Below are 25,132 nucleotides of genomic sequence, written 5' to 3' on the forward strand. Positions count from 1 at the left end.
TCCATGCACAAGTTTGCAGCACCCTCGATCTGCGAACCCTCGGGGCACGCAGGCATGCCGCACCCCACACCCACCCACCCACCCTCTCCTGGAAGAAGGAGGGGAAATCGCGGCTCACTTTCCTCGCCGTTTGCCCACCGGGTCGTCCTCGTTTCTGCAGCCCAGAACAAAGTGGCGGAAGCCCGAGAGGGCGTCCGGAGGCGCGCGCTGCGGCCAAGGGGGGGCGGGGCGGGGCAGAGCAGGGGGCGGGGCCACCGGCAGGCAAGGGGCGTCAATGGCGGTCTCCTCCCACGCACCCCCCCCCCACTCCAGCTCAAACCCGGCCTCGCCGCGCCATGTGTGTGGCGACCAGGCGCGCGGGCTGCTGCCACCCTATTTAAACAGAGGCTATGAGACCAGGAGGAGCAACGGAGGTCCACCGAGATCACTCAGGAGGCAGAGAGACGGGGGACGGGAGAGGAGGGGGAGGAGGAAGAAGAAAGGGGAGAAGAAGAAGAAGGAGATGCTCTTGGCGCCCCCGCCACCATCGCAGCATCAGGGATAAGTCGCGGGAGAGTTGTAGTTGAGTTGCAAAACATCCCCCCTTTTTTAAAAAAAGAAAAAGCAACACATTCCCTGCTAGGCATCAAGACGAGAGGGGGAGAGAGAGCGAGAGAGAAAAGACGAGGCGCTCCTTGTTGCTGGATCCATACAAACTTTGCAGGGGTTTCTTTTCCTGGCGCGCGCTCTTCTCGCATCTTTGGGTACGTAGTTCCCGTGCATTCAGGAGTGCTTTCCCACTCCTCTCCGAGTTCTGTTTCCTTTTGCGTCGCAACCATGCCGTCCTTTTTCTTCCTCGGCTGCTTTTCTTGCAGCCTGATGGCTTGGCTGCTCCTCGCCGGCGGCAGCGGCAGCAGCAGCAGCCGCCCGGGCGTGGAGGAGGCGGAGGAGAAAGCGCTGCGGGTGCTGGTGCTTCTCCCCAAGGACAACGCGTACCTGTTTTCCCTGGCGCGGGTCAAGCCGGCCGTCGAGTACGCGGTGCGGCGCCTGGAGGCGAACGGGACGCTCCTGCCGGCGGGCTACAAGTTCCGGCTCTTCTACAACGACTCGGATTGCGGCAACGGGGCGTTGTTCAGCCTGGTGGACATGGTGGCCTTGAGCGGCCAGTGGCCGGACCTGCTGCTGGGCCCCGTGTGCGAGTACGCGGCCGCGCCCGTGGCGCGCCTGGCCTCGCACTGGAACCTGCCCATGATCTCGGCCGGCGCCCTGGCCGCCGGCTTCGGCACCAAGACGGGCGAGTACTCGCACCTGACCCGGGTGTCGCCGGGCTACGCCAAGATGGGCGAGATGTTCCTGGCGCTCTTCCGCCACCACAACTGGAACCGGGTGCTGCTGGTCTACCACGAAGACAAGGAGCAGCGCAGCTGCTTCTTCGCCGCCGAGGGCGTCCATGTGGTCTTCCGCGACGCCGGCTTCCACCTGGACGACTTCGCCTTCGACGAGAGCGCCAAGTACGCCGAGGACGTGGTGCGCGCCATCCAGGGCGGCGAGAAAGGTGAGGATGCGCGCGGGAGCGACCTCCGGGGGGAGCTGCCCTTACCCGGAGCCCAAGGAGGCTCCTCCGGCTGGGGGTGGGTGAGCGCAACGCCTGGAGGAGAGGGCGCAAGGAGCAGCGCGCAACTCCGGAGGGGCGTCCTAGGGCCCTCGGGAAGGATCCTGCCACGCTCCTCTTTACGCACTGCTTGGCGCAACCACCTAGGGCAAAGCGGAGACTTGGCCCGAGGCAGCCGCTCTCCCGGAGAATCTGCGTCCCGCGATGCGCGCTAGCATGTTGGGATGCATTCAAATAACGCCTTTGCGTTATTCGGCATCTCAGTCTGGCAGCACCTCTTCAACTATTTCCAGCTTAGAGCTATATTCACTTTTTTTAAAAAATGGTGCAGGGGAGCGCATCCAGACTATCGCCGTTTCAGAGTGGGATTCAGTCACAGACAGACACATTTAGGTTTCCCGATTATTGTTGCTTGGGAGGGCCTGCGTAACAAACCCGCTTTCCCCAGAGAGCCGGCTTTTTAGGATATGGAAAGTGAAGGGGAAAGGCACTGGAAACTGGCTAGCACTTGTTTTGAGACAGTTATCACGCCTCTCTGCAAACAAAATCGGAATGCATGCTCAGTAAAGAGGTTATCATTTTAGTGGCAGGGTGCTTTGTCCCGGGTTCAGTTTGACCTATCTTCATAATGGCCCTCTGATGTAGGCTACTATTATTCCCATTTTACAGAAGGGAAACAGAGGCCAACAGGGAGCAACCTGCGTAGACCAGGGATGTAACTTGAATTGAGGTCTACCACATTCCAGTCAAATACACCCAGTTCCTGGGAGGATTCAGCTACTCTTTCCATTACACTCCCTGCTACAGCTTTATTGTTCCTTTTCCCAGGGTTGCCATCAATGGGGAACCTCTCCTTTGCATATATTAAAGTTAACAACAGCATTCAAATCTATTAAAACTTGTCAATTGACTTGTATTGAGCTTGGGACCACACAAAAATATACATTTGGGGCCTGTGTGCTCAACTGCTGCAGAACTATATGTTAAAATGGCAAAGAGTTCATGGAAATTATGGCAGAGGTGATAACTATGCAGTTGTTCACTAGCTTTTTCCATATTGAAGGGCAGCATGATTGCTAGGACAGCATTGATACACATGCGAACACTCAACCTCTGAAAACATACACAGTGTAAAACAATTAAAGGCTAGTTTTAAATAACCATTTTAAAAACTATTCAGAAATGATGAAGACACAAAAAGAATGTATTATCATCAATGATGCCACAAGCACTATCCAGTAGGTGTTCATAACATTCTGGAAAGCACAGTATGCCTAGCACCTCTTATTGCAATAGATGCACTGGGAAAATGGGATTTCCTAAGCAGGCACATTGGCAGATGATCATTAGGGGATATTGCAGACTGTTATTGGTGGATCAGGAATGGATAGGAATAAACAATGGACATCAAGGATTTGTTTAAACAAGGCATCTTCTGAATGGACTGACACATAACCCAACTCCTCACTCTTTCCTCCACACAAGTATTCTTAGATCTGGTCTTATTTATGTAATAAATGTATATCCCCTCCTTTCAGGGCAAAGGCCAACAACAACAACAAACCCTTACAACAAGTTAAAAACAAAAGGGTTGTACCCAACTAGGTCAGATTAGACCTACTGAAATCAATAGACTAAAATTAGTCCAGAGGACCTACTCTTCAGTTTGCCATAGTTGGCTGAAACTCAAATATTTTGCTGCTTTTCATATGCTGTTAGGGGATTTGCTACACACTTTCTCTTGTGTCCATACATAATGGAAAGTGGTATGAAATAAGAATGCCTTTCCACCCACTCTGTGAATGACTGAGTCAGATATGAACAGTGGAAATCATGGGTGCAGCTGGATTGTAGAGTCTGAGTGTGCTGCAGACTTTCCTGGATTATTTTGTACAGATATATGCATACATAGATCTGGTACAGTGCCTTAGCTTTTGAGTTTGAGGTAATGAGGACGTTCAGTTCTCACCTCTGCCCAGTTAATGTAGGTATACAAGGCTCTTGAAAGATTGAATCTCCTTCAGAGTTTGGTTTTCTACTAGGTCATTTTCTCCTGTCCTGTTTGTGAAAGCAGTTGAGCAGGAATTGCTTGGAAGGGATCATTTAGAAAGGATTGCATTTTTGTTGATGTGGAGCACTTCATATGATCCTAGCACAGTAAGTTTGATTGAGTGTGGGCTGTATTCAAATGGAGAAAACAGGAACCCCCTGGATGCAGCATGACCCAATGCTCATTTGAGTAGCCTTATTGTGATTTGTATTAGCAAAGCTTATTAAGGCTTTCTAAAACATGTATGCATGTGTGCTTGTAGTTCCAGCTAATGGCACCTGGACTGTGTGTGACAGGCATGGTGTGATTGCATGGTGTGATTGCTAAGAATTGTGACCCAAGCAGTTGTTGTGAGAAGCACATGACTGTAGAAGCAGTCATTGTCTTGGGAATGTAAGGTCAGGGGAGAAGGGAATAAACTTGAGGTTATACGTTTCAGCATGCCTTTTATGAAAAAAATAAAATAGGAAAGCCAATCCTGTCAGAAGAAATGCCCCAGATAATATAGCAAGAATGAGTTAACGCCAGAGTTCTGTTTCCTGACTTCCTGTGCAACTTTCTCAAAAGTAATGTTCCTGTCTATGCCAGCCTCTCTCATTTCCATTTTCTGTTTCTTTGTTTAGATTTGCCAGTGAAGGAACTGGGCCAGGATTTCCCCTTGCATTTCCTTCAAAAGCTGACTCATCCAACATTTCATTACCTGCCTATGTAGAATCTATATGGGCAGGTTATACAATTTTGGAGAATACATTGTATTGAAGATATAACATTTTCTGTGCTTCTCTTTATTGTTTTTCTGTCAGTTACAAATAGTTCTTGTTTGGAGCTTTCGGGCCAACTACTCTCAGTAGCAGCAGAGTCTAATCTTTTGTGGTGTTTCCTGTTTTTATTCAGAGTAGGAAGTTGTTCTCTGGTAGGTCATACCCTGTTGGCTTTTGGACTTCTTGAGTTCAGCAGGGGTAGCAGGAAGCACAGGAGTCAGATTTACAATGAATGGGGATTGAGATATACTCCACCGAAACTTCAGATTGATACCTCTGGGTTGTTCATTGCATTTGCTTGTCATCTGTTACACAAGAGACACCACAAAGCCTGACTTCCGAACTGCCTTGGGATATGTATTAAAAATGCCCTGGCTCATAGTCATTCCTGATCATGTCCACATCTCTCTTCTCATTTATAAATGTGTGTTTCTTCTGAAGCAACAGTTGAACATCTACATATTGTAACTTTACGCTGTTGTACAGTGGTACCTCAGGTTACATACGCTTCAGGTTACATACGCTTCAGGTTACAGACTCCACTAACCCAGAAATAGTGCTTCAGGTTAAGAACTTTGCTTCAGGATGAGAACAGAAATCGTGCTCCAATGGCCCAGCGGCAGCAGGAGACCCCATTAGCTAAAGTGGTGCTTCGGGTTAAGAACAGTTTCAGGTTAAGAACGGACCTCCGGAACGAATTAAGTACTTAACCCGAGGTACCACTGTACAGCAGAAAGAAGTTTGCTGCATTGTCACTCTAGAAAAATCAGCTTGCAGGTGCAGGATGCAGATAAATTGAGATAAAACACCCTCTTGTAACATTTGGGGAGTGGAGTAGGCTATGGAATAGAGATGTCAAGGGCTGTTGAAATGTTTCTCTGCCTCACTAGCACACCACAAAAAATCCCAAGTGTCTGTATGAAAGCTTTCCACTTGTGCAGATAGAATAAGCAGGGGCTATGTCTGCATTAGAATCTTGTTCAAATGGCTTCTTGATTACGTAATTATAAACCTTCGCACATACTTTATTGGGGCAGACTGACACTTGCATTGGATTATAAAGCTGGTATTGGCTTGCTTCATATGACAGTGACTAGGGTTACTTCTTTCAAAGTCTACTTATAATAGACAAACTGTCTTCTTTCTTTTGGTATTTTAAAAGTGCACTGTGTACTGTAAATTGCTAGCTCAAGGTGGAACTAAACATTTGAGAGTAAACATGGGATTTTCAGCTGTGTGTTTGATGTCCAAACATGAGAGAGGGGCATATACAGTAGAGAAGTGGGAGATGTGGAGCAGTGGGGGTGTTTAACTTTTCCCTGCTCCTTCCAGCTTTATTCTTATCATCTCTACCCTAATCAGGACATCCAAGACATGCTTTCCTAGGAAGTGGGGGAAAGCAGACACAACAGGAAGTTGCAGAGTGAGGTCAGGGCAGGGTTAAGCACCTCTTCCAATTCCCTCTCGCAGCTCCTGCAAATGTCAACCCACCTCTGCCTTGTATATCAAGAGCAAAAAGGAATTCCCAGTACATTTCTAGTTTCACCATCAGACAAGAGCCATGTTTGCACATTGTAGTTCAATCCCTGGATCAGACATAACTCTCAGCTAGGGATTATGGTTTGTTTCCTGCATGTGTGAGCAGAGATTAGTCTTAACAGCCCAGAAAGGAATATTTACAGTAAACCATTAACCATAGCTTACCGTTACATGCAAACTGAGCCATCGTATTTTGTGGAAAGTGAATAAATTCAACTTTTTATTCAAGCCAAGGACCCCTCCTGTTTGATTTAAGCATCCCCTGTTGTTGTTGTTGTACTATATAATAATAGTTCCTTAGCAATCAGCCTCTTTTTCAAGGTCTTTCATTTTAAGAATGCAAAAACCCCATGAGCGTACCCAAAAGGAAATGTTGGATGGACAGCAACAAATCTGATGCTTAACCTTTCATTCTTTTATAGTGACTCTGCCTATGTTAGGAGTGTGAGAGATGTTTTCTTTTGGCCATGCTGAATATAGAGTCTCTTCCCCCTCAACCTTGGAGAGATCCCGTTGAGTATTGCATAAATAACAAAGGCATTTTGTGGAAGGAACCATCAGGGGAGCACACGGATTCCTGACTCTCACATTTGTTCAGCAATACGCTCATCAATTTAGAAAATCAAGCAACTGGGAGACAAACAGCTTGGAAAACATTTTGTTGTTGTTCTTGCTGCTGAAAACTTAGATACAATAAATGGATTTAATAATCATTTCTTAGTGTGATCTTTAGTGATATACATTTTGGGTGGAAAATGGTGGATACAATTAATTACAAAATCAAGGGCTTGAGCTGTAAGTATTGGGGGATACATTGTGTCAAATCTGGGTCTTCCCCAGTCACTTACAAGGACTGAAATGTAGGTTGGTTTTTAGACTGAACAAATGAAGGAAACAAAATCTTCCATGTGACTGCTGCTTACTTCCCCATCCTCCAGGGGTGGGGGAACCTTTTTCACCCTGGTGGCATTACATGGCCTCTTGGGCAGCCTTCCAGGGGCCATATGTTAATGGGGGGTAAATATGTCTCTTTTCTTTGTACAGTAGGCTGTTCTGTACCCCTATCATGGCATCTCCCGGCCCCAAGTGCTCACTCCGGAGAAAAGCTGGAGAGACAGACTGAAGGAAGATTAATCACATATGGGAAAAAGATTAGTGCCCCACCAGGACCACCACATGCCCCTTTGCTTTAAAAATAGGACCTTTACTCCCACTATGCACTGTATATATGTTTTGGGGCAGATACTGCAGTTTACAGAAATAATCTGCTGTCATGTGTAGACTGAGCCTCAGTTAACTACACTTCTGTGGTTTGTTGCATGTGATTTATCAATACTTGAATTCTTCAGTGCTTTTAGTCAATCTTGCTAATTGATACTTGAGGAATAACTTTGATTCTGCTTACTTAATGGCAGATTAAATCTATATAGGTTAGAACTGAGTGGGTATTTTTGAAGGAAATCCAGCAAAACTTGTTGATCCATGCATGCACTGGATTTTGCTTGTATAAGTTGTATGTGTGCGTCTGAAGCTGGCAGCTTGTTGGGAGATTAAACTACAGGCCTGCACCAAACAGGAGATTGGACTAGATGGCAAAGCCATTCTTGACTGTTGTGGCCAATGCATCTTTCCAAGTTGAGATACTGCATCTATTGACTCGGCAGTTATTAGCAAACACGGTGCACCCGTGGGGTTTCACTTTGTCCTGTGAGGCTTCAGACTGCCCCTCAATCTGAGCAGTTTGCCTTCTGCACCAGAGCCTGTGGTGCTCTAGATGGTGCTGGAATCCAGTTCCCATCAGCCCTATAAAGCATCAAGCCAATGGTCAGATATGATGGGAGTTGTAGTCAACATTATCTGGAGTGCCATAGATTCCCTAACATTACTTACTGCTAGCAGAAGGCCTGTAAATTCCTTCTGGTCCATGAGCACATCATTTGCTTCCTCTTTGCCTCCATGCCTTGCCTTCTCTGCCTCTTGGTTGATGAGCAGCCTTCTGCTTGCCCAACTCAGCTGTGGCCATTGCTGCAGACTGACTGCCCTGATTAGTGATTCTGTCAATGCAGAGACTCACTTAATCAAAGTATAAATTATGAAGCCAATTTTCATTAATTAATTTGACAGTTCTTTTCCACATGTAGCCATTTTAGGTTTTAGGTTCAGCACAGATAAGATTTCAGTTGTGATCTTTGTTTAAGGTTTAAAGCGTCTGGCGAAAGCAGACAGGTTTTCTCACACAATCTAAAATACTTTTCTTACCATGTCACAGGTTTTTGAAGATGTTCCAGTTCTCTTGATTTAGATCTGGTGAAGTTTTAGCAATTTAATTTCTGTAACTCAATCATTCTACAGAATGACGGGATTTGTTATCACTGATCTTAGTTATTCAGATTAAAGCAGCCTTCCCCAGCCTGGTGCCTGTCAGACTACAAGTGCCGTCAGCCCCCGCCAAGTGCTATGTTTTCCAAAACATCTAGAAGGAACCAAGTTGGAAAGTGCTAGATTAAAGGAGAAGGTTGTAGCATTACGATCTAGGAATGCCTAGTTCACAATGCCCAGGAAAGAGTACACAACTACCTTTTAGTCATTGATGAGCATGACTAAGTTATGTCCATTAATTTCAGAGGGTCTACTCTGAGTAAATCATAGCTGATTACCACCCTAAGTCTTAAGAAATACAGCACTCTTCCTTTTCTGCACATTATTAAACATCATGGGTATGATCCAGCCAAAGTGAAGTATTTTTAAATGCTTTCCAGGAAATATCCTAACATATATTTATAATGATATTTTAAAATGCTTAACTTTAATTGGATCGCCTCCTAACAATGTATTGTTAAATGTTCCAACTATTTAAGTCTTCCCTCCAATAAATAAAAAATATGCAATTGCATGAAATATTTAAAATGTGGATGGTGAAATTGATGTTTAAAACCTCCACAAACATTATGTCAATGAAAAGCCTGACAATAATAGGCCATCGCGGGTAGTATTTTTAAAAAAGCCTAGCAGACTTAGGAGCTGGGCTTCTGCAGAGTGGCAGGGAAATTTGTCCCACTGGTTGCTATATTTTCCTTTGAAACCCCATGCCTTGTTGCTGGCTGTTATATCCAAGATTTTGAAAAGCAACTGGAGAACATTTTATGTCCTTATCTCCAGCTGTACATAAATCTGTTTCCAGTAGTTTGAGGAATAGTTTCTTATCTGTGTTTTCCATTTCTTTTCACCAGTTGTGATCATGTGTGCCAGCAGTGACGCAATAAGGAACATCATGTTGGCTGCACATCGGCAAGGAATGACCAATGGAGACTATGCTTTCTTCAGTATTGAACTCTTCAACAGTTCATCATATGGTAATGTGGTTTCTTTCCTCTGGTGGGTTCAAGGCTTTTATAAACAAAGCAACATTTTAAAGATCACTTTAGTCTTTAAGTTTGTAAGTCTTAAAAATGCCAAATAATAGCATTGTCTCTTCTAACACTTATTAGTATCCACTTGGATTATGAAATTAGAGGGGGGGCAAGGTTTTAAAAGTTCAGTGTATAAAGAGAAATTGGTGATGCAAAAAAGAGCTAAGACTGGGAGGAGATATGATAGCCATCTTCAAATATCTCAAGGGCTGTCATGTGGAAGATGAGGCAAGCTTGTTTTCTCCTGCTCCAGAGGTTAGGACCCAGACCAATGAATTCAAGTTACAAGAAAGGAGATTCCCACTAATCACCAGCAGGAATTTTCTGACAGTTGAACTTTCTGTTCAACACTGGAATGGACTCTCTTGAAAGGCAATGGACTCTTTCATTGGAGGTTTTTAAGCAGAGGTTGGATGGTCATCTGTCATGGATGCTTTAGTTGAGATTCCTGCATTGCAAGGGTTGGATTAGATGGCCTTTGGGTACCTTCCAACTCTACAATTCTATGATTCTATGAAATGTTTGAAAAACTGATAGCCTTTATTTATTTATTTAATTTGTTTTCCCCTCTGCCCTCAAGGAGTTCAGAGCTGGATTTGCGTCCTGTGAGATAGCTTATGTTGAGAGTCAGTAACTTGTCTGGAACCACCAGTATGTTTCATATGCCAAGCCAGTGTCAATTTGAACATGTGTCCCCATCAGACAACCACATTATCACATGGGAAGTTTGATCCATACATGTTGCTGCAGCCTCTGGCTGCTCAGGCAAGATAATGAGCATGGGGTTGATCTTCATGACCTCAAAGATTACTTCCCATTCTACGAGTCTGTGATTTCAAAGGCCTGGCTTGTTCTGGAGCTGTTTAACCATAGTTTTCCATTTCAAATAAGGAAACTATGGTTAGCTGAATGTGTCCTGGTTTGTTTGCTGATTTACACTGAGGGGCTCATTCATTTCTCAACTGATTAATCAAAGGTACGCTCATCCAAATATCCTCATAGAATCCTACTAGACTGGAGGTAGAGGAATGATATGGATTATTTGCTCAATTCATCACCAAGCAGCAAAGCCTCAAGGTGGCTTATATTATAAGAGCAACAAGAAATATTTTTTTTAAAGACACAATCATCCAAATTGCTAAATAAGCAGACACACTCCCCACCCACCTCACTCCTCTAGACATATTTTTCTTTTCTCTTTTCCACTCTTAAATTCTTTTTGATTCTTTTTTCTTATTCATTAGTGTAAATTTCCAGTTGTAAAAATTAGGTTTCCAGGGAGATTATAGCAGTTGTGTTGTGGCACTCTGTTGTCTGTATTGCCAGTGCACAATGTTATTGCTGAAAAAATGAAATAAAAACAAGCATATCTCTTGGGACCCCCCCAAAAAGGGAAATGTTTCTTTGTTTCCCTTTCTTAGGTCCCAAGAGCTATACTTGTTTTCATTTCATTTTTGTCCTGAACTTCCTGTAAAGAATGTCAGACTTTTGCCACACATCTCACCCTTGAAAACAGCATGCTTCCTTTTTCTGTAGTACAGTGTGTAGCCTTTTGTTTTAAAAAACTGCATTAATGAATCGTGCAGGGTACAATCCATTCACATTTAATTTCAATGGGAGAGATTTGATCATGTGTTTGATGCTCTCATAGGTAATAAGTGTGATTTAAAAGTGTTTAAGTTTGGTGGATTGTGCGCCTTTGTTAGCAGGACAACATCCTTTAAATCTCTGGCTACCCCCAGCAACACATGGGGAATACAGCAGGAGGAAAGGGGGAAAACGAGCTCTTTATGGTAACTGGCTTGGAATTGTAAATATTTTTATTTCTCCCTTAGGTAATGGCTCATGGAAGAGAGGAGACAAATACGACCTTGAAGCAAAGCAGGCGTACTCATCCCTCCAGACAGTCACACTACTGAGGACAGTGAAACCTGAATTTGAGAAGTTTGCCATGGAGGTGAAAAGTTCTGTACAGAAACAAGGAATCCATGATGATGATTACGTAAGTGCCCGATTATGAGGCTAGAGCTTTTGGCATCATAAAAACACCCTCCTAATTAAATCAGAGGTGACAAAGTGGCCTTTTCTGAATTGGACCAAATTGTCGGAGTGTTCAGCTACTTTTTCAGAACACTTTTCCTGGTAGCCTTAAAAAAAGCAACCCCACTTGCAAGTGAAAATTGCTCTTTCTGTTTGTTCACAGTCATCTGGAACAGAGTCCCTTTCATCTTCATCTGTCTTGCTCATTATGAGGCTTTTAAGGGATGATGTGGTGAAGAAACTGGTTCTGTAATCCTTACTGTTTTTCTGCGTCAGGATTTCCTTAGTTTTCCATTTAGCTCCAGGTTTCCCTGAGTTATCTCAAAAGCCATTCCAGCAGAGAACCAAGTTATCCTCTAGCTCCTTGTCCTGTCCTCACCTTATCAAATAATTTATTGCAGTCAATCAACAAACCGCATTCCTTCCCACTTGTGTTGATGGATGATACTGGGGAACATAAACCATGCCATGAATCCTTTCCTCCACTTGAGACCTTTTCTCACTCCTTTCTCTGTATTTGTAGCTGGGTTCTATTGCAAAGTACCTGAATGAACTTGACTTGAACAGGCTCTCAGACCAAATCTGAGAAGTCTTGTTTTGCCATTGTAACTTTTTTCTTCTTGATGATCTCTGCATCTCTTTCTCTCACTCTCTTTATATTAGTTAAGGTGCATTTTAGATGCATTTATGTCTGCTCATGCAAAGGTACACTGGGAAAATGTGGAACCTATCAAAAGTGAAGGGGGAGGAACAAGGTTTCTCAGATGCAGCTTGTGAGATTTGCGTTTTACTTCCTTAATCGTGTTACAGAAACATCTTCCAGTTTATCAAAATATCCTGAAAAGAGCTCTTTTGCACTCACAACTATTCTGAACCCAGAAATATCAGTATTGGAGTATCTAATACTGCTGTCGTGGTCTTGGATCCAGACAGAGACAGTTAGTGCTGCATTAGGGGAGGACATAACAGAGGAGGTTTATACTGTAAACCGCCCTGTGATCCTCAGATAAAGGGTGGTATATAAATTTAATTAACTAAATAATAATAACAAACCCGAGGAAGACCTTGTATCTGGAACATTTCAGGAAGCAGCCACTGAGGCAGTTCTTCTGGTGGAGACTTCCTGAGATGAAGAGAAGGCACAGCAGTCTGTCCCTAATCCCCAGGGACTTTGCTTCTTTTATCCTCTGGCTCCCAATCATGGTTTCTTGCCTGTATCACTTGATACCAAAGACTCCACCCCAGAACTTATCTCAGCTCTTTGCATTCTGCTGCACACACGCACACACACACAACGGCATGCCAGTCCCTGAGGCAGCAGAAAACACCACTTCAGTCAAAGGCAAGTTGCAAAAACAAAGCATCTCTTTGAGTACTGATTTCCTCCAGGGATGTGGGGCCTATGGCACAGACCGCCCTGCCTAGTTTTATTTGCCCTCATGAGAGTTCAGGTCAGTACTGGGGTAATATACTGGATTGCCCGTCCTTGGCACTGATCATTTGCCTTCTCTTGGCTCCATCTCCCACAATCGCTGTCCCAGGTTCTGACACCAAACATCTCTCTTTTATTCATTAATTTTATTCCATTTATGAGTCATTTGATTTTTTAAAATAATCTCTAGGCAATTATGCTTGCCCGCTTGGCTCTGCGGTCCACCTGTGGCTATTGCTGTAAGTACTTTCCTGGCTATCCTGCCTGCTGCTATGGCGTAGCTCCTCGGCAGCTTCAGTTATGAACAGTGCTTGAGCAAAAAATGTTGTTCTCCATCCATGGGTGAGGCCTATCTTCACAGGAGATGAATAATGATTAGGTTCCTAGAGTGTAAGTAACAGCTGTTTGTAGATAGTGCAATGTGATTAAGAGGAAGATAATTCCAGGTTAGAGATTCAAAATGGTCAGCCCAAAACAATTAGCAGTAACATCCGTTGTTGCCGTTTTCTGCTTTTAAATTATAATTTTCTAGCAATTTTCCTTAACATTAAAAGTAAAATGAAATGTATACTGTTCAGGTGGCATCCAATTGGTGCCCCTCTGCTAACGGAATGCATTCAAAGGGAGGGAGGGAATTTTCTGCTTTGCCCCTGCAGTCCCTTAAAATCTGCCCCCTAAGACCCGCAGGGTGGATTATATTGGGGGGGGGGAGAGGAAATAGCACAAAATTGCCCCCCTGTCTGTCCACTTGCAGATGCCTTCTGTCAGCACAGGGCACCAGTTAGATACCACCCTTTTCTGTAGGGGAGAAATTACTTCCTGAAAACCCCCAAAGTGTTTTATCTTGTGAAGATTTTAGGCATGGGACATAATGAAACATAACAACGGGGACACATGTAAAGTTTTTTAATAAACCCTTTAAGAAATGCCAAGTTCCTTGATAAATATTCCATTGTATGTCACTGACTGAAGTGTTCTTGGATGTTCCAGAGACACTTTCGGCAAGTGATTTCAAATATTCCGTGTTAAATCCAGGCAGTTGCCCATTGGTATTAGTGCAAGACTTTTCCACTACAGCAATTTCCATTCTCTACGCTGGCTTTATATTGCAGCTGCTGAATGCAGCATTTGACAGGCAGGGTGTCAGAGGATTTTGTTTTTGTTGTTTTTTAAAAAACACCCCACCAGAGTTTTGCCTGTTCAGAGGCACTGAACTGTAATCTCGGCTGTTTCACCTTCTTTTTCCCCATGAGAACACCCTCTATGGAGCTCTGTTAGGAATAAAAGTTCTGTGTCAGATGTGGCACAGCCCTCATTGAAAGTCTACCAACTCCTTGTAGTTGTAGATAGTGGAAGCAATCATTTGGAACTAAAATCCATTTTGTATGTCCCTCCACAAAAGGTTAATGGGACACAGTACATCTAGTAATTTCTAATGCCCCCCCCCCCAAATGCAAATCATTTTTAGCAGCGGACCTTTAAATCTGTTTTATACAGATTTGGGTTTAAAGCCCCACTGTAATTAAACTTCTTAGGACTTGTGAAGGTTTCTTTTCTTTTTTGAACCAAAGGGGGGGGGGGAGCTTCTGCCCCACCACCCAGGCCGGGAGCCATACAGAACATGGTCTGTGTGAGAACATGATAGGCCACTCAGAAGAGGTGTATAATGCTATATTTTGCTAAGATGTCTGAAAATGTTGCTTTGAATGGTAGCTGTCCTCCTAGCATTTAATGCTAAACTGCTACAGGTGTTAACAACCTCAGTATGGTGTCACATTGACACCATACATTTAATGCAAACTTTAAGCACATGGTTTACCCTAAAATAATCGTGCAAACCGTAGTGTCCCCCCCAAACAACAAACCCCAGCTCCCTAAACAAACTACAGTTCCCAGGAATATTTGGGGGGGAGTCAATGTACTTTAAGAATATGTTGTGAACCTAAGAGAACTTAGGAGTTCAGTCATAGCATTGAAAAGGGAGAGGAGACAGGGATGTTGCACTTTGGAGTTCCACAAGTAATAAACCTAATTTAAGGCCATCTACATACCTCCCAAGAACTGTACTGGAAATTTATATTAGGATGTTGGCATTGAAATATGAATAACAATATACCATAGCAGCATTAGGGTCCCAGGGTAGAGATGGCTGGATCAGTCTACTTCTTAGTCTGTTTTCGTTGCATGTGTTAGTTACTGACTCCATCCTGTACTTTACATTGCATTAGTGAATTTTTGAAACTAAAACACACATTAAAGTTTGTGTTTAAACACGAGCATCTTATTCAACATACAGTGGTACCTCTGGATGAGAACGGGATCCGTTCCGGAGCCCCATTCGTATCCAGAGCAGAACGCAACCCGTGTCTGTGCGGGTTGCGATTCGCCGCTTCTGTGCATGCGTGTGACGTCATTGAGCATCTGCGCATGCACAAACGGCGAAACCCGGAAGTAACGTATTCCGTTACTTCCGGGTCGCCACGGAGCGCAACCCGAAAACGCTCAACCTGAAGCAACTTCAACCCGAGGTATGACTGTACTTGCATATTTGAAAAATGTTTGAAGAGCTGTCTTTAACATTTTAATCCCTTTTCAAAAAACAGTCAAAGTAACTACTCCAAGCATATCTGCCTCCACAACTGTGTACTGTTGCAGTTAAACATCTTCCCGCACACCTGTCAGTTCCATTTCGAACACAGTCTTGGTGGCAGAAATGCTCTGTTCTGATTCATGAGTTAGTCTGGGAGGACACGTCAGGCCAATTTGGGGGGAAGATCTTGGTTTATATCCAACAGATGCAGCTGATTTCAGTGAAATGTACTTGTTGCAAGTAAGTCTGCTTAGGATCTCTGTTAGTTGAATCTGTCCGGAATTCCAAGAAAGTCCAAGGATGCCTTTCTGAGGACAATAGTAGAGCTTTCTAAATAGAAGTCAGTCTTCCTCAGGTACAGCCACTTGGCCAATATATTATTGTTAGTCTCTCATCAAACTGGAATTTCCTGTGCGAGCAAATCTTAACACTGAACAGGTAACAATGTTTCTCTTAACTGTACTTCTTTCAGAATTGGAACCCTGTGTTAGTATAAAGCAACTGTAAGGTAGACCGCATCTGCAAATGTAGTTGATAACCTGTTTCCAGGGTCCTTAAAGTGATACAGATATCCTCTTGCATTGTCTTGCCAGTCTATTAAGGAGGCAGTAAATCAGTATGGAGTAATATTAATGTAAACTTGAATTATTTAAACACGTGCTGTAGGATTTATTTATTTTTTAAGCATAGCTTTTTAAAAAGCAAAACTGAACAGGCCCTGAATTGGTGCCTGATGGGGAAACCCCAAAAATATTAACTCTAGACAGTATTCTCACCTGAAACACCCAACTTTGTCAGGGCCCTTTAATATTAGGTGACCATGTGATTTCAAGTGCCTCACAATAAATAAGCACACTTGTTTTTGATTTCCCATTCTGAAACCAGCATAACAGGAAAGATTGTCAATGAAAGCTGCTGCATTTGTTCATAATAGGACCACAAGTCCTGCTAACAAAAGCATAAAATGTTGATTTACAGTTCTTCATTCTGCTTTGGTGCAAAAAATTACAACCTTGGCCTTGAATAGGAACTCTGCTCAGAAGGACAGAGAGTTGTTAACACTTCTCAAGAGCCATCTGCAGTCTTTTAAGCAACACAGTGGAAATAGCAGTATGTTCTCTTAAATCACACAGTAAAATTTAACCTCAAACTACTGCTAACAACATGCAATGGGGGGGGGGGGACAATTCCAATGGTAGCAAGCTGCCATCATAAATACACCTTAATTTTGGACTGTATTGACTCAACAAGCCAAACTAAGATGAAAAGGCAGGCCTCCTGAAAATGTACCGTAATTCAGTTCTTCTGCTGACTCCTGCCTATTCCCATTTACCTGACAGGTGGTAATATAGCCTTTCTAAAATCCCATAGAGATAGGAAAAAAGGATGTCTTCTGATTCTGATGGAAGTTTCTTAATATATTATATGGTTCCATTATTTTCCTCTTGTGATCCTGGAAATTTACATAAAGCTACAATTCTAAGCATGCCTACTCGGAAGTAAGTCCCACTGAATTCAGTGAAGCTTACTCCCAGGTATGTGAGGTTATGTTTGCAGCCTAATTCACTAATTCAGAAGCATGATGCATTACAGGCAGGAGCCAAGTGTAGCCTTTGTTGTTGTTGTTTAGTCGTTTAGTCGTGTCCGACTCTTCGTGACCCCATGGACCAGAGCACGCCAGGCACCTCTGTCCTCCACTACCTCCCGCAGTTTGGTCAGACTCATGCTGGTAACCTCGAAAACACTATCCAACCATCTCGTCCTCTGTCGCCCCCTTCTCCTTGTGCCCTCCATCTTTCCCAGCATCAGTGTCTTCTCCAGGGAGTCTTCTCTTCTCATGAGGTGGCCAAAGTACTGGAGCCTCAGCTTCACGATCTGTCCTTCCAGTGAGCACTCTGGGCTGATTTCCTTAAGAATGGATGCGTTTGATCTTCTTGCAGTCCATGGGACTCTCAAGAGTCTTCTCCAGCACCATAATTCAAAAGCATCAATTCTTCGGCGATCAGCCTTCTTGATGGTCCAGCTCTCACTTCCATACATCACTACTGGGAAAACCATGGCTTTAACTATACGGACCTTTGTTGGCAAGGTGACGTCTCTACTTCTCAAGATGCTGTCTAGGCCTGTCATTGCCCTTCTCCCAAGAAGAAGGCGTCTTTTAATTTCGTGGCTGCTGTCACCATCTGCAGTGATCATGGAGCCCAAGAAAGTAAAATCTCTCACTGCCTCCATTTCTTCCCCTTCTATTTGCCAGGAGGTGATGGGACCAGTGGCCATGATCTTCGTTTTTTTGATGTTGAGCTTCAGACCATATTTTGTGCTCTCCTCTTTCACCCTCATTAAAAGGTTCTTTAATTCCTCCTCACTTTCTGCCATCAAGGTTGTGTCATCTGCATATCTGAGGTTGTTGATATTTCTTCCGGCAATCTTAATTCCAGCTTGGGATTCATCCAGCCCAGCCTTTCGCATGATGTATTCTGCATATAAATTAAATAAGCAGGGAGACAAAATACAGCCTTGTCGTACTCCTTTCCCAATTTTGAACCAATCAGTTGTTCCATATCCAGTTCTAACTGTAGCTTCTTGTCCCACATAGAGATTTCTCAGGAGACAGATGAGGTGATCAGGCACTCCCATTTCTTTAAGAACTTGCCATAGTTTGCTGTGGTCGACACAGTCAAAGGCTTTTGCATAGTCAATGAAGCAGAAGTAGATGTCTTTCTGGAACTCTCTAGCTTTCTCCATAATCCAGCGCATGTTTGCAATTTGGTCTCTGGTTCCTCTGCCTCTTCTAAATCCAGCTTGCACTTCTGGGAGTTCTCGATCCACATACTGCTTAAGCCTTCCTTGTAGAATTTTAAGCATAACCTTGCTAGCGTGTGAAATGAGTGCAATTGTGCGGTAGTTGGAGCATTCTTTGGCACTACCCTTCTTTGGGACTGGGATGTAGACTGATCTTCTCCAATCTTCTGGCCACTGCTGAGTTTTCCAAATTTGCTGGCATATTGAGTGTAGCACCTTAACAGCATCATCTTTTAAAATTTTAAATAGTTCAGCTGGAATACCATCACTTCCACTGGCCTTGTTATTTGCAGTGCTTTCTAAGGCCCATTTGACTTCACTCTCCAGGATGTCTGGCTCAAGGTCAGCAACCACACTACCTGGGGTGTATGAGACATCCATATCTTTCTGGTATAATTCTTCTGTGTATTCTTGCCACCTCTTCTTGATGTCTTCTGCTTCTGTTAGGTCCTTACCACTTTTGTCCTTTATTATGGTAATCTTTGTACGAAATGTTCCTTTCATATCTCCAATTTTCTTTAACAGATCTCTGGTTCTTCCCATTCTGTTGTTTTCCTCTATTTGTTTGCATTGCTCGTTTAAGAAGGCCTTCTTGTCTCTCCTTGCTATTTTTTGGAAATCTGCATTCAATTTCCTGTATCTTTCACTATCTCCCTCGCATTTTGCTTGCCTTCTCTCCCCCGCTATTTGTAAGGCCTCGTTGGACAGCCACTTTGCTTTCTTGCATTTCCTTTTCATTGGGATGGTTTTCGTTGCTGCCTCCTGTACAATGTTACGAGCCTCCATCCATAGTTCTTCAGGCACTCTGTCCACCAAATCTAAATCCTTAAACCTGTTCCTCACTTCCACTGTGTATTCATAAGGGATTTGACTTAGATTGTATCTTACCGGCCCAGTGGTTTTTCCTACTTTCTTCAGTTTAAGCTTGAATTTTGCTATAAGAAGCTGATGATCTGAGCCACAGTCAGCTCCAGGTCTTGTTTTTGCTGACTGTATAGAGCTTCTCCATCTTTGGCTGCAGAGAATATAATCAATCTGATTTCGATGCTGCCCATCTGGTGATGTCCATGTGTAGAGTCGTCTCTTGTGTTGTTGGAAAAGCGTGTTTGTGATGACCAGCTTGTTCTCTTGACAGAACTCTATTAGCCTTTGCCCTGCTTCGTTTTGATCTCCAAGGCCAAACTTGCCAGTTGTTCCTTTTATCTCTTGCCTCCCTACTTTAGCATTCCAATCCCCTATAATGAGAAGAACATCCTTCTTTGGTGTCACTTCTATAAGGTGTTGTAAGTCTTCATAGAATTGGTCAATTTCAGTTTCTTCAGCACCAGTAGTTGGTGCATAAACTTGGATTACTGTGATGTTAAAAGGTCTGCCTTGGATTCGTATCGAGATCATTCTATCATTTTTGAGATTGCATCCCAGTACAGCTTTCGCCACTCTTTTGTTGACTATGAGGGCCACTCCATTTCTTTTACGGGTTTCTTGCCCACAGTAGTAGATGTGATGGTCATCCGAACTGAATTCGCCCATTCCCGTCCATTTTAGTTCACTGATGCCCAGGATGTCAATATTTATTCTTGCCATCTCATTTTTGACCACCTCCAACTTACCCAGGTTCATGGTTCTTACATTCCAGGTTCCTATGCAATATTTTTCTTTACAGCATTGGACTTTCCTTTCGCTTCCAGTGTAGCCTTAGCTGGTGGTAAAATTACAAACTGTCATTTTATGACTCCAGCTTTAAGCCCTGAGATAGCTATTGTTAAAAGTAAACACCAAAACTACACAAATCTATAGCACAAAAGTTTGTTCCCAAGTTGGCATGCCTTGCATACTTAAAGCTTACAGAATCTGGCCCCAAGCATATGAAATATCTTCTCAATAGTCTATTGTTTTGTAGAGGAAGGTGAACAGTATCTTAAGCAACTGCATAAATCTGGTTCCCTCTAGATTACTATTACTGAACTTTACATAACAGGGCACCCATAAGAGATTTTAATCCATGGATTAGATAGGGTGTATGTATAGAAGCTTCAATAATGCCGTGCTCTCTTCAAAATATAAGTACCCCACTGTTTGTTTTCTTATCCAAAAGACACTGTACAAGTTTACCAAGGGCAGAAGCTGGTTCTGTTTTTCCTAGTTAACAGAAACTACAACCTTTTCAGAATCAAATGATAGACATTTGGTTTTGATTTTTGTTTCTTTGAGATGCTGTTGTTTGTTAGATTTTTACCTATACATTTTCCCTGAAGAAGCCCAGAACTTGACATCACAATGTAAAATAACACAGAATTTAAAACAATGTAAAATACATTTGAAAAGCACCTCAGAGTCAGGGCTCTTGAACCAGACAGCCAGGGGGTGTTGTCCAAGAAGCTGAGGCTGAATGGTCCCCAAGCCCACGTGAGCAACAGTTCCTTAAATGACAGGTGGAAACCTGCCCCATAAAAAGAAGTGCCATAATTCAGGAAAAGACTCCTTCGGAGGCAAGGTCCTCCCCATGAGGAGACCTCTCTCTGATAACAACTGGTAGAATTCAGCAGGACCCTGGTATGGTTCCAGCAGCTCCAGTTCAAAAGTAGTTGGGTAGAAGAGCTGTTCTTCCATCAGCTACACACCTGGCCTGAACACCTATCTCTGTGTGGCCAGGCTGTCCTTGGCCTGTGCCCTTGCCTTTACTGCTAGCTGTTTGCCCAGTCCCTGGACTGCTTGTGGGCCTTGTGGACCCTCTCTAGCTGGGACCTGGCCTGAAACAGGACACACTGGGATACTGATGAATGGCCCAACTGTACTGCCCCAGTCACTATCCTGGCAACCACATTCTGCACCAACTGCATCTTTCAGACCATCTTCAAGGGTAGCCCCATGTCGAGTGCATTGAAGTAGTCCAAATGGAAGTGCTGCAGCGAACTAGCCAGCTGTAGTGGAGCATAAGCATCCCTTGCTACAGAAGCCATTCGGGCCTCTAGTGACAGATTGGTATCAAGGAGACTGCACAACTGCTCCTTCAGATGTGTAACCATCCCCAGAGCAGGTTGCCTGCCTAATTCCCTAACATGAGAACTGCCTGCCCACAGCACCTCCCTCTTAATCATTTTCAGCCTTGGTTTATTGGCTCCCATCCAGCCCACCACCGGCTCCAGCCCCACTTGTCTGGTAGCTGGTACAGCCTTTGCTGATTTATATGGCATGGAGAGGTAGAGCTGCATGCCATCAGCATACTAATGATATTGTCCTGCAATCCCCAGATGACAGCTTTCAGTGATTTCATAGCACAAGGGATGGAACAGACCCCTGAAGAACCTTACAGCCTAATAGCCATGGGGTTGAGAAAAAGTTTCCAGTGCTGCTCTCTATAGTTAAGAGTGGAACCACTGCAACACACGGCCTCCAGCTCCTCTGAGTAGCTTCAGAAGAGCATCACGGACAGTTCTGTCAAAAGCCACTTAAAGATAAAAGGTCATCAATTGGGGTAGTCATCCATGTTTCAGTGCTGGAACTGGGTCTGAAGCCAGAATGAAATGGGTCCAGATAATCTTCTTCCTCCAGGCACACCTGCAGTTGGTTGGATGTTAGGAAAGGTGCACATATCTATTGCTGGCAAAGTGCAATTTGGCTACAAATTTGATTCCCTTCCCCTCTTTCTTTTTTCTTTTCCTTTCTCCTCCTGTGATGAGGCTACATTTTAATATTTTAATGTTTCAATATTTTAATGTTGTATTTTAATTTTGTTTTTAAGTTGTATTCATTCAACTTATTTTTATTATTGCTTGTTAGCCGCCCTGAGCCCATCCTTGGCAGGGGAGGGCGGGGTATAAACAAACAAACAAACAAACAAACAAATAGTATTATTATTATTATTATTATTATTATTATTATTATTACTACTACAAAGGAAACAGCAGCTGTGGGAAGACATGTGAATCCCCCACCCCAAAACATGCACACAAATTGCCCTTACTGGCTGGAGAACAAGTGTCTTGCAACAAATGAATAGTTTGTCCATTCTTCATGCTATAAAACTACAATTTCAATTTTTTAAAAAAACACATTAATATAATATATGAGTGCTGAAGAGGGGTATGATTTGAATATGCATAAGAAAATGAGTGTGTGATGGCTTGTACCCATTATAGTGTTATTATGCCTGTTAAAAGTAAGGACAACCCCAGAGTAAAAATAGATCCTGACATACCTAGTTTACTAAAAATTGTTTTTCAGTTAAAGTTCAGGCACAGTCCATTTTTATTAAATGATTCTGCACTCTTACAGGAAATTGGCTTAGGCTTTGCTTTTCAAAATTATTAATGCTACCTCTGTTACTGGTTTGGGGGTAGAATTTAATAAATGCTGCTTTTATTTCAGATCCAGTATTCTGAGCTGGGATGATTTTATAACCTTGGCTATTTGGCCTTTTGAGGTTAGCAAGGCCACCCATGGCTTGTTTTTTCTTCTCATTTAAAAGCAAGGGGAAAATTAACTAATTTAACAAACATTCCAGCAAGGTTGGCTGGATAGAGCGGGGTTGCATTGTTTGGTGGGATCAGAGTTTTGTCACTCTAAGAGGCATTTCCGCAACACTAATGTCGGAGAGAATGAAGAGCAGGCCTTATTTGATTTATAACTTTTCTTGTTGAAAGAATGTGCACCAGTGCATTAAATGAATTATTTTAATCAGATATTCTCTCTCTCTCTCTCTCTAATGAGCAGGTCAGTTAGACAACATTTGTCAATGAGAGTTGAAGGCACTGCCAGTCCTCTGAAGCAACAATTTAGCATTGTGCTGATTATCTTTAAAAAGCTACATGGGAGGCAGCAGAAATTGCAATGCTTGTCAGCTGGTCCATAATTTCCATGCCAAATACTCCCACTTATCTGTCTTCCAATTCCCCCAACTTCTCTCTCTCACGCACACACAGGCATTCCCCCCCCCCACAAAAAAATTATCCCTTAATTGGGACTATACAGTCACAGAGAGTGGAGGTGATGGAAGATTGCTAAGCACTTCCTAAAAATCTCTTTAAAAGAAAGCGAAAATGTTACATGTTCAGTGGTGTGTGCACCACTTGTCTTTTTCCAAACCAGCCAAGTAGGATTAATGACAGGCAGGCTTTTGTGTCCTCTTTTAAATGCATCAGGAGAGAAAGGAGAGGAAATAAATAGGCTGTTGCCAAGGAATAATTTGTACAAATGAATAGAACTTTTCAGTATCTGGAGTGCTTTGCTAATTGTCTTTGAAAGAATAAAAGCAAACCACAGATTTGCTTTCAGTGGCAAGAAAAACCGAATTCACATGGCAGCTTATGTTTTGCTGACAGAATCAATCCACTATTAATTAGAAGTTTGTGGCATGACTGTATAGCCACCAAGGTCAGCAAGAGCTTTCCCACTATCTTTGTTGAGAGGATAAAGCCCAAGATATCTGATGTTTACTGACAATGAATAAAATTACGCTCTTATTTTTCCTTATGCCCCAATGCATTTTTGTCCCTTGTTTATGTGGACATTTTGAAACAGACTACATCTACCCTGCCCAGGCCCATTCAATGTTATGTTTAGTAGTTTAGCAACCTAATCCTTAGGTCCATTTATTGGTTTTCAGCATATTATCCCCTGTTGGAATCTGAGTGTTAAAACATAGACATCTTTTCCTTTGAATGCAATACTTGAAAACATTTAGAGCAAGTAGGATCGGAAGAAAACTAACCTGGTAGTATATTCAACATATTGTTATAAAACAGGGATGAGGAACGACCTGCAGCCCTCCTGGACTACAAATTCCATCAGCCCCAGCCTATATGGTCAATGGTCACGGATGATGGAAGTATGTAATCCAACAGCATCTAGAGGACCACAGGTTCCCCATAGGAAGATAACAAGAGCCTGTTGGACCAGGTCAATGGCCCATCTTATCCAGCATCCTATTCCTGCTGGCACAACCCACAAGCAAAACCCAAGCACAAGAGCACTTTCCTCTCTTGTAGTTTCCAGTAACTTAATATTTAGAAGCATTATTGCCTCCGACCAAGGAGGCAGATCATAGCCACCATGACTAGTAACCACTGCTCTAAGATATAACCATCCTTGCTGTAAGGTATTGTTGAGGCTTGGAATTAATTTTATGGTAACATACAGGTAGAGTGTAGGTTAAGTTGTAACTGAAGGATTTCTTGTACGTTTTTGCAAGGCAGTTTTGATGGATTCACATTCTGCAGACATAATCAACTTCAAACCCAGGGCATTAAAGTTGTGCCAATGGCAGTTTGTTTTCTTTCATAAAATATTTCTGCATTGCTAATCAAAGAGATCCACAGTGGTTTACAAAATCAAAATGAAGCCAACAATGAAATAAGAAAATACAAAATTCATACGCCAGCAATAGCAGATTAGTGGCAGGATCAAAAACAACCACAAAGTAATGTTGAACAAAGACATGGTAACAGTCAGCTTTAAATTCTGCCAGAACTGGAAGTTATAGGAGCCACGCGCTCATCACCAAAAGCAGCAATTCAATGTGTAGTCGTCCTCTGTTAATGCTTAGTATTAAGTGTAGCAGTACATTGTGCTGTGAGTTTCCACACTTGCACTCCACTGCACTGTCTGCCACTTGTGGATATGGGAACAGTAAGTAATATCAGGTCATGTTTCCTGTAGTACTAGACATTACAGGGGCTGGGAGGGGAAAGAGGAGATGCAAGACTGTTGCTTCTGGTAGGAACCACATAGCTCTTGCTATGCTTACTTTGGGCCTAGAGGGGCATTATTAAGTGGCACATCTACGTGCCAAAAGAAATGTGAGTATATCAACACCGTTGAACTTATTGTGGAATCTTCTTAAAGAACTGCAAATGCTATGGCACAAAATAGATAAAATTCAGTAGAAGGCAACAAATGGATCCTACCTGAGGCATATT

At 43.1% G+C, this 25,132-nt stretch overlaps 1 protein-coding gene across 2 annotated transcripts in view; it reads left to right on the forward strand.

Moving 5' to 3' along the window:
• Positions 1 to 308: 308 nt before the first annotated feature.
• The window catches only part of NPR3 (natriuretic peptide receptor 3), a 53,374-nt gene continuing 28,550 nt past the window's right edge, over positions 309 to 25,132 (forward strand). Inside the window, exons 1-3 of one of the 2 annotated variants that reach the window (XM_028747981.2) lie at positions 309 to 1,534; positions 9,172 to 9,294; positions 11,187 to 11,353. In XM_028747981.2, coding sequence (XP_028603814.2) covers positions 817 to 1,534; positions 9,172 to 9,294; positions 11,187 to 11,353 — 1,008 coding nt within the window. In that variant the 5' untranslated portion in view covers positions 309 to 816. The remainder of the gene's footprint in view (positions 1,535 to 9,171; positions 9,295 to 11,186; positions 11,354 to 25,132) is intronic. The other variant, XM_028747979.2, reaches the window with a different exon arrangement.

Source organism: Podarcis muralis, chromosome 11 (genome assembly GCF_964188315.1).
Source record: "Podarcis muralis chromosome 11, rPodMur119.hap1.1, whole genome shotgun sequence".
Lineage (NCBI taxonomy): Eukaryota > Metazoa > Chordata > Lepidosauria > Squamata > Lacertidae > Podarcis > Podarcis muralis.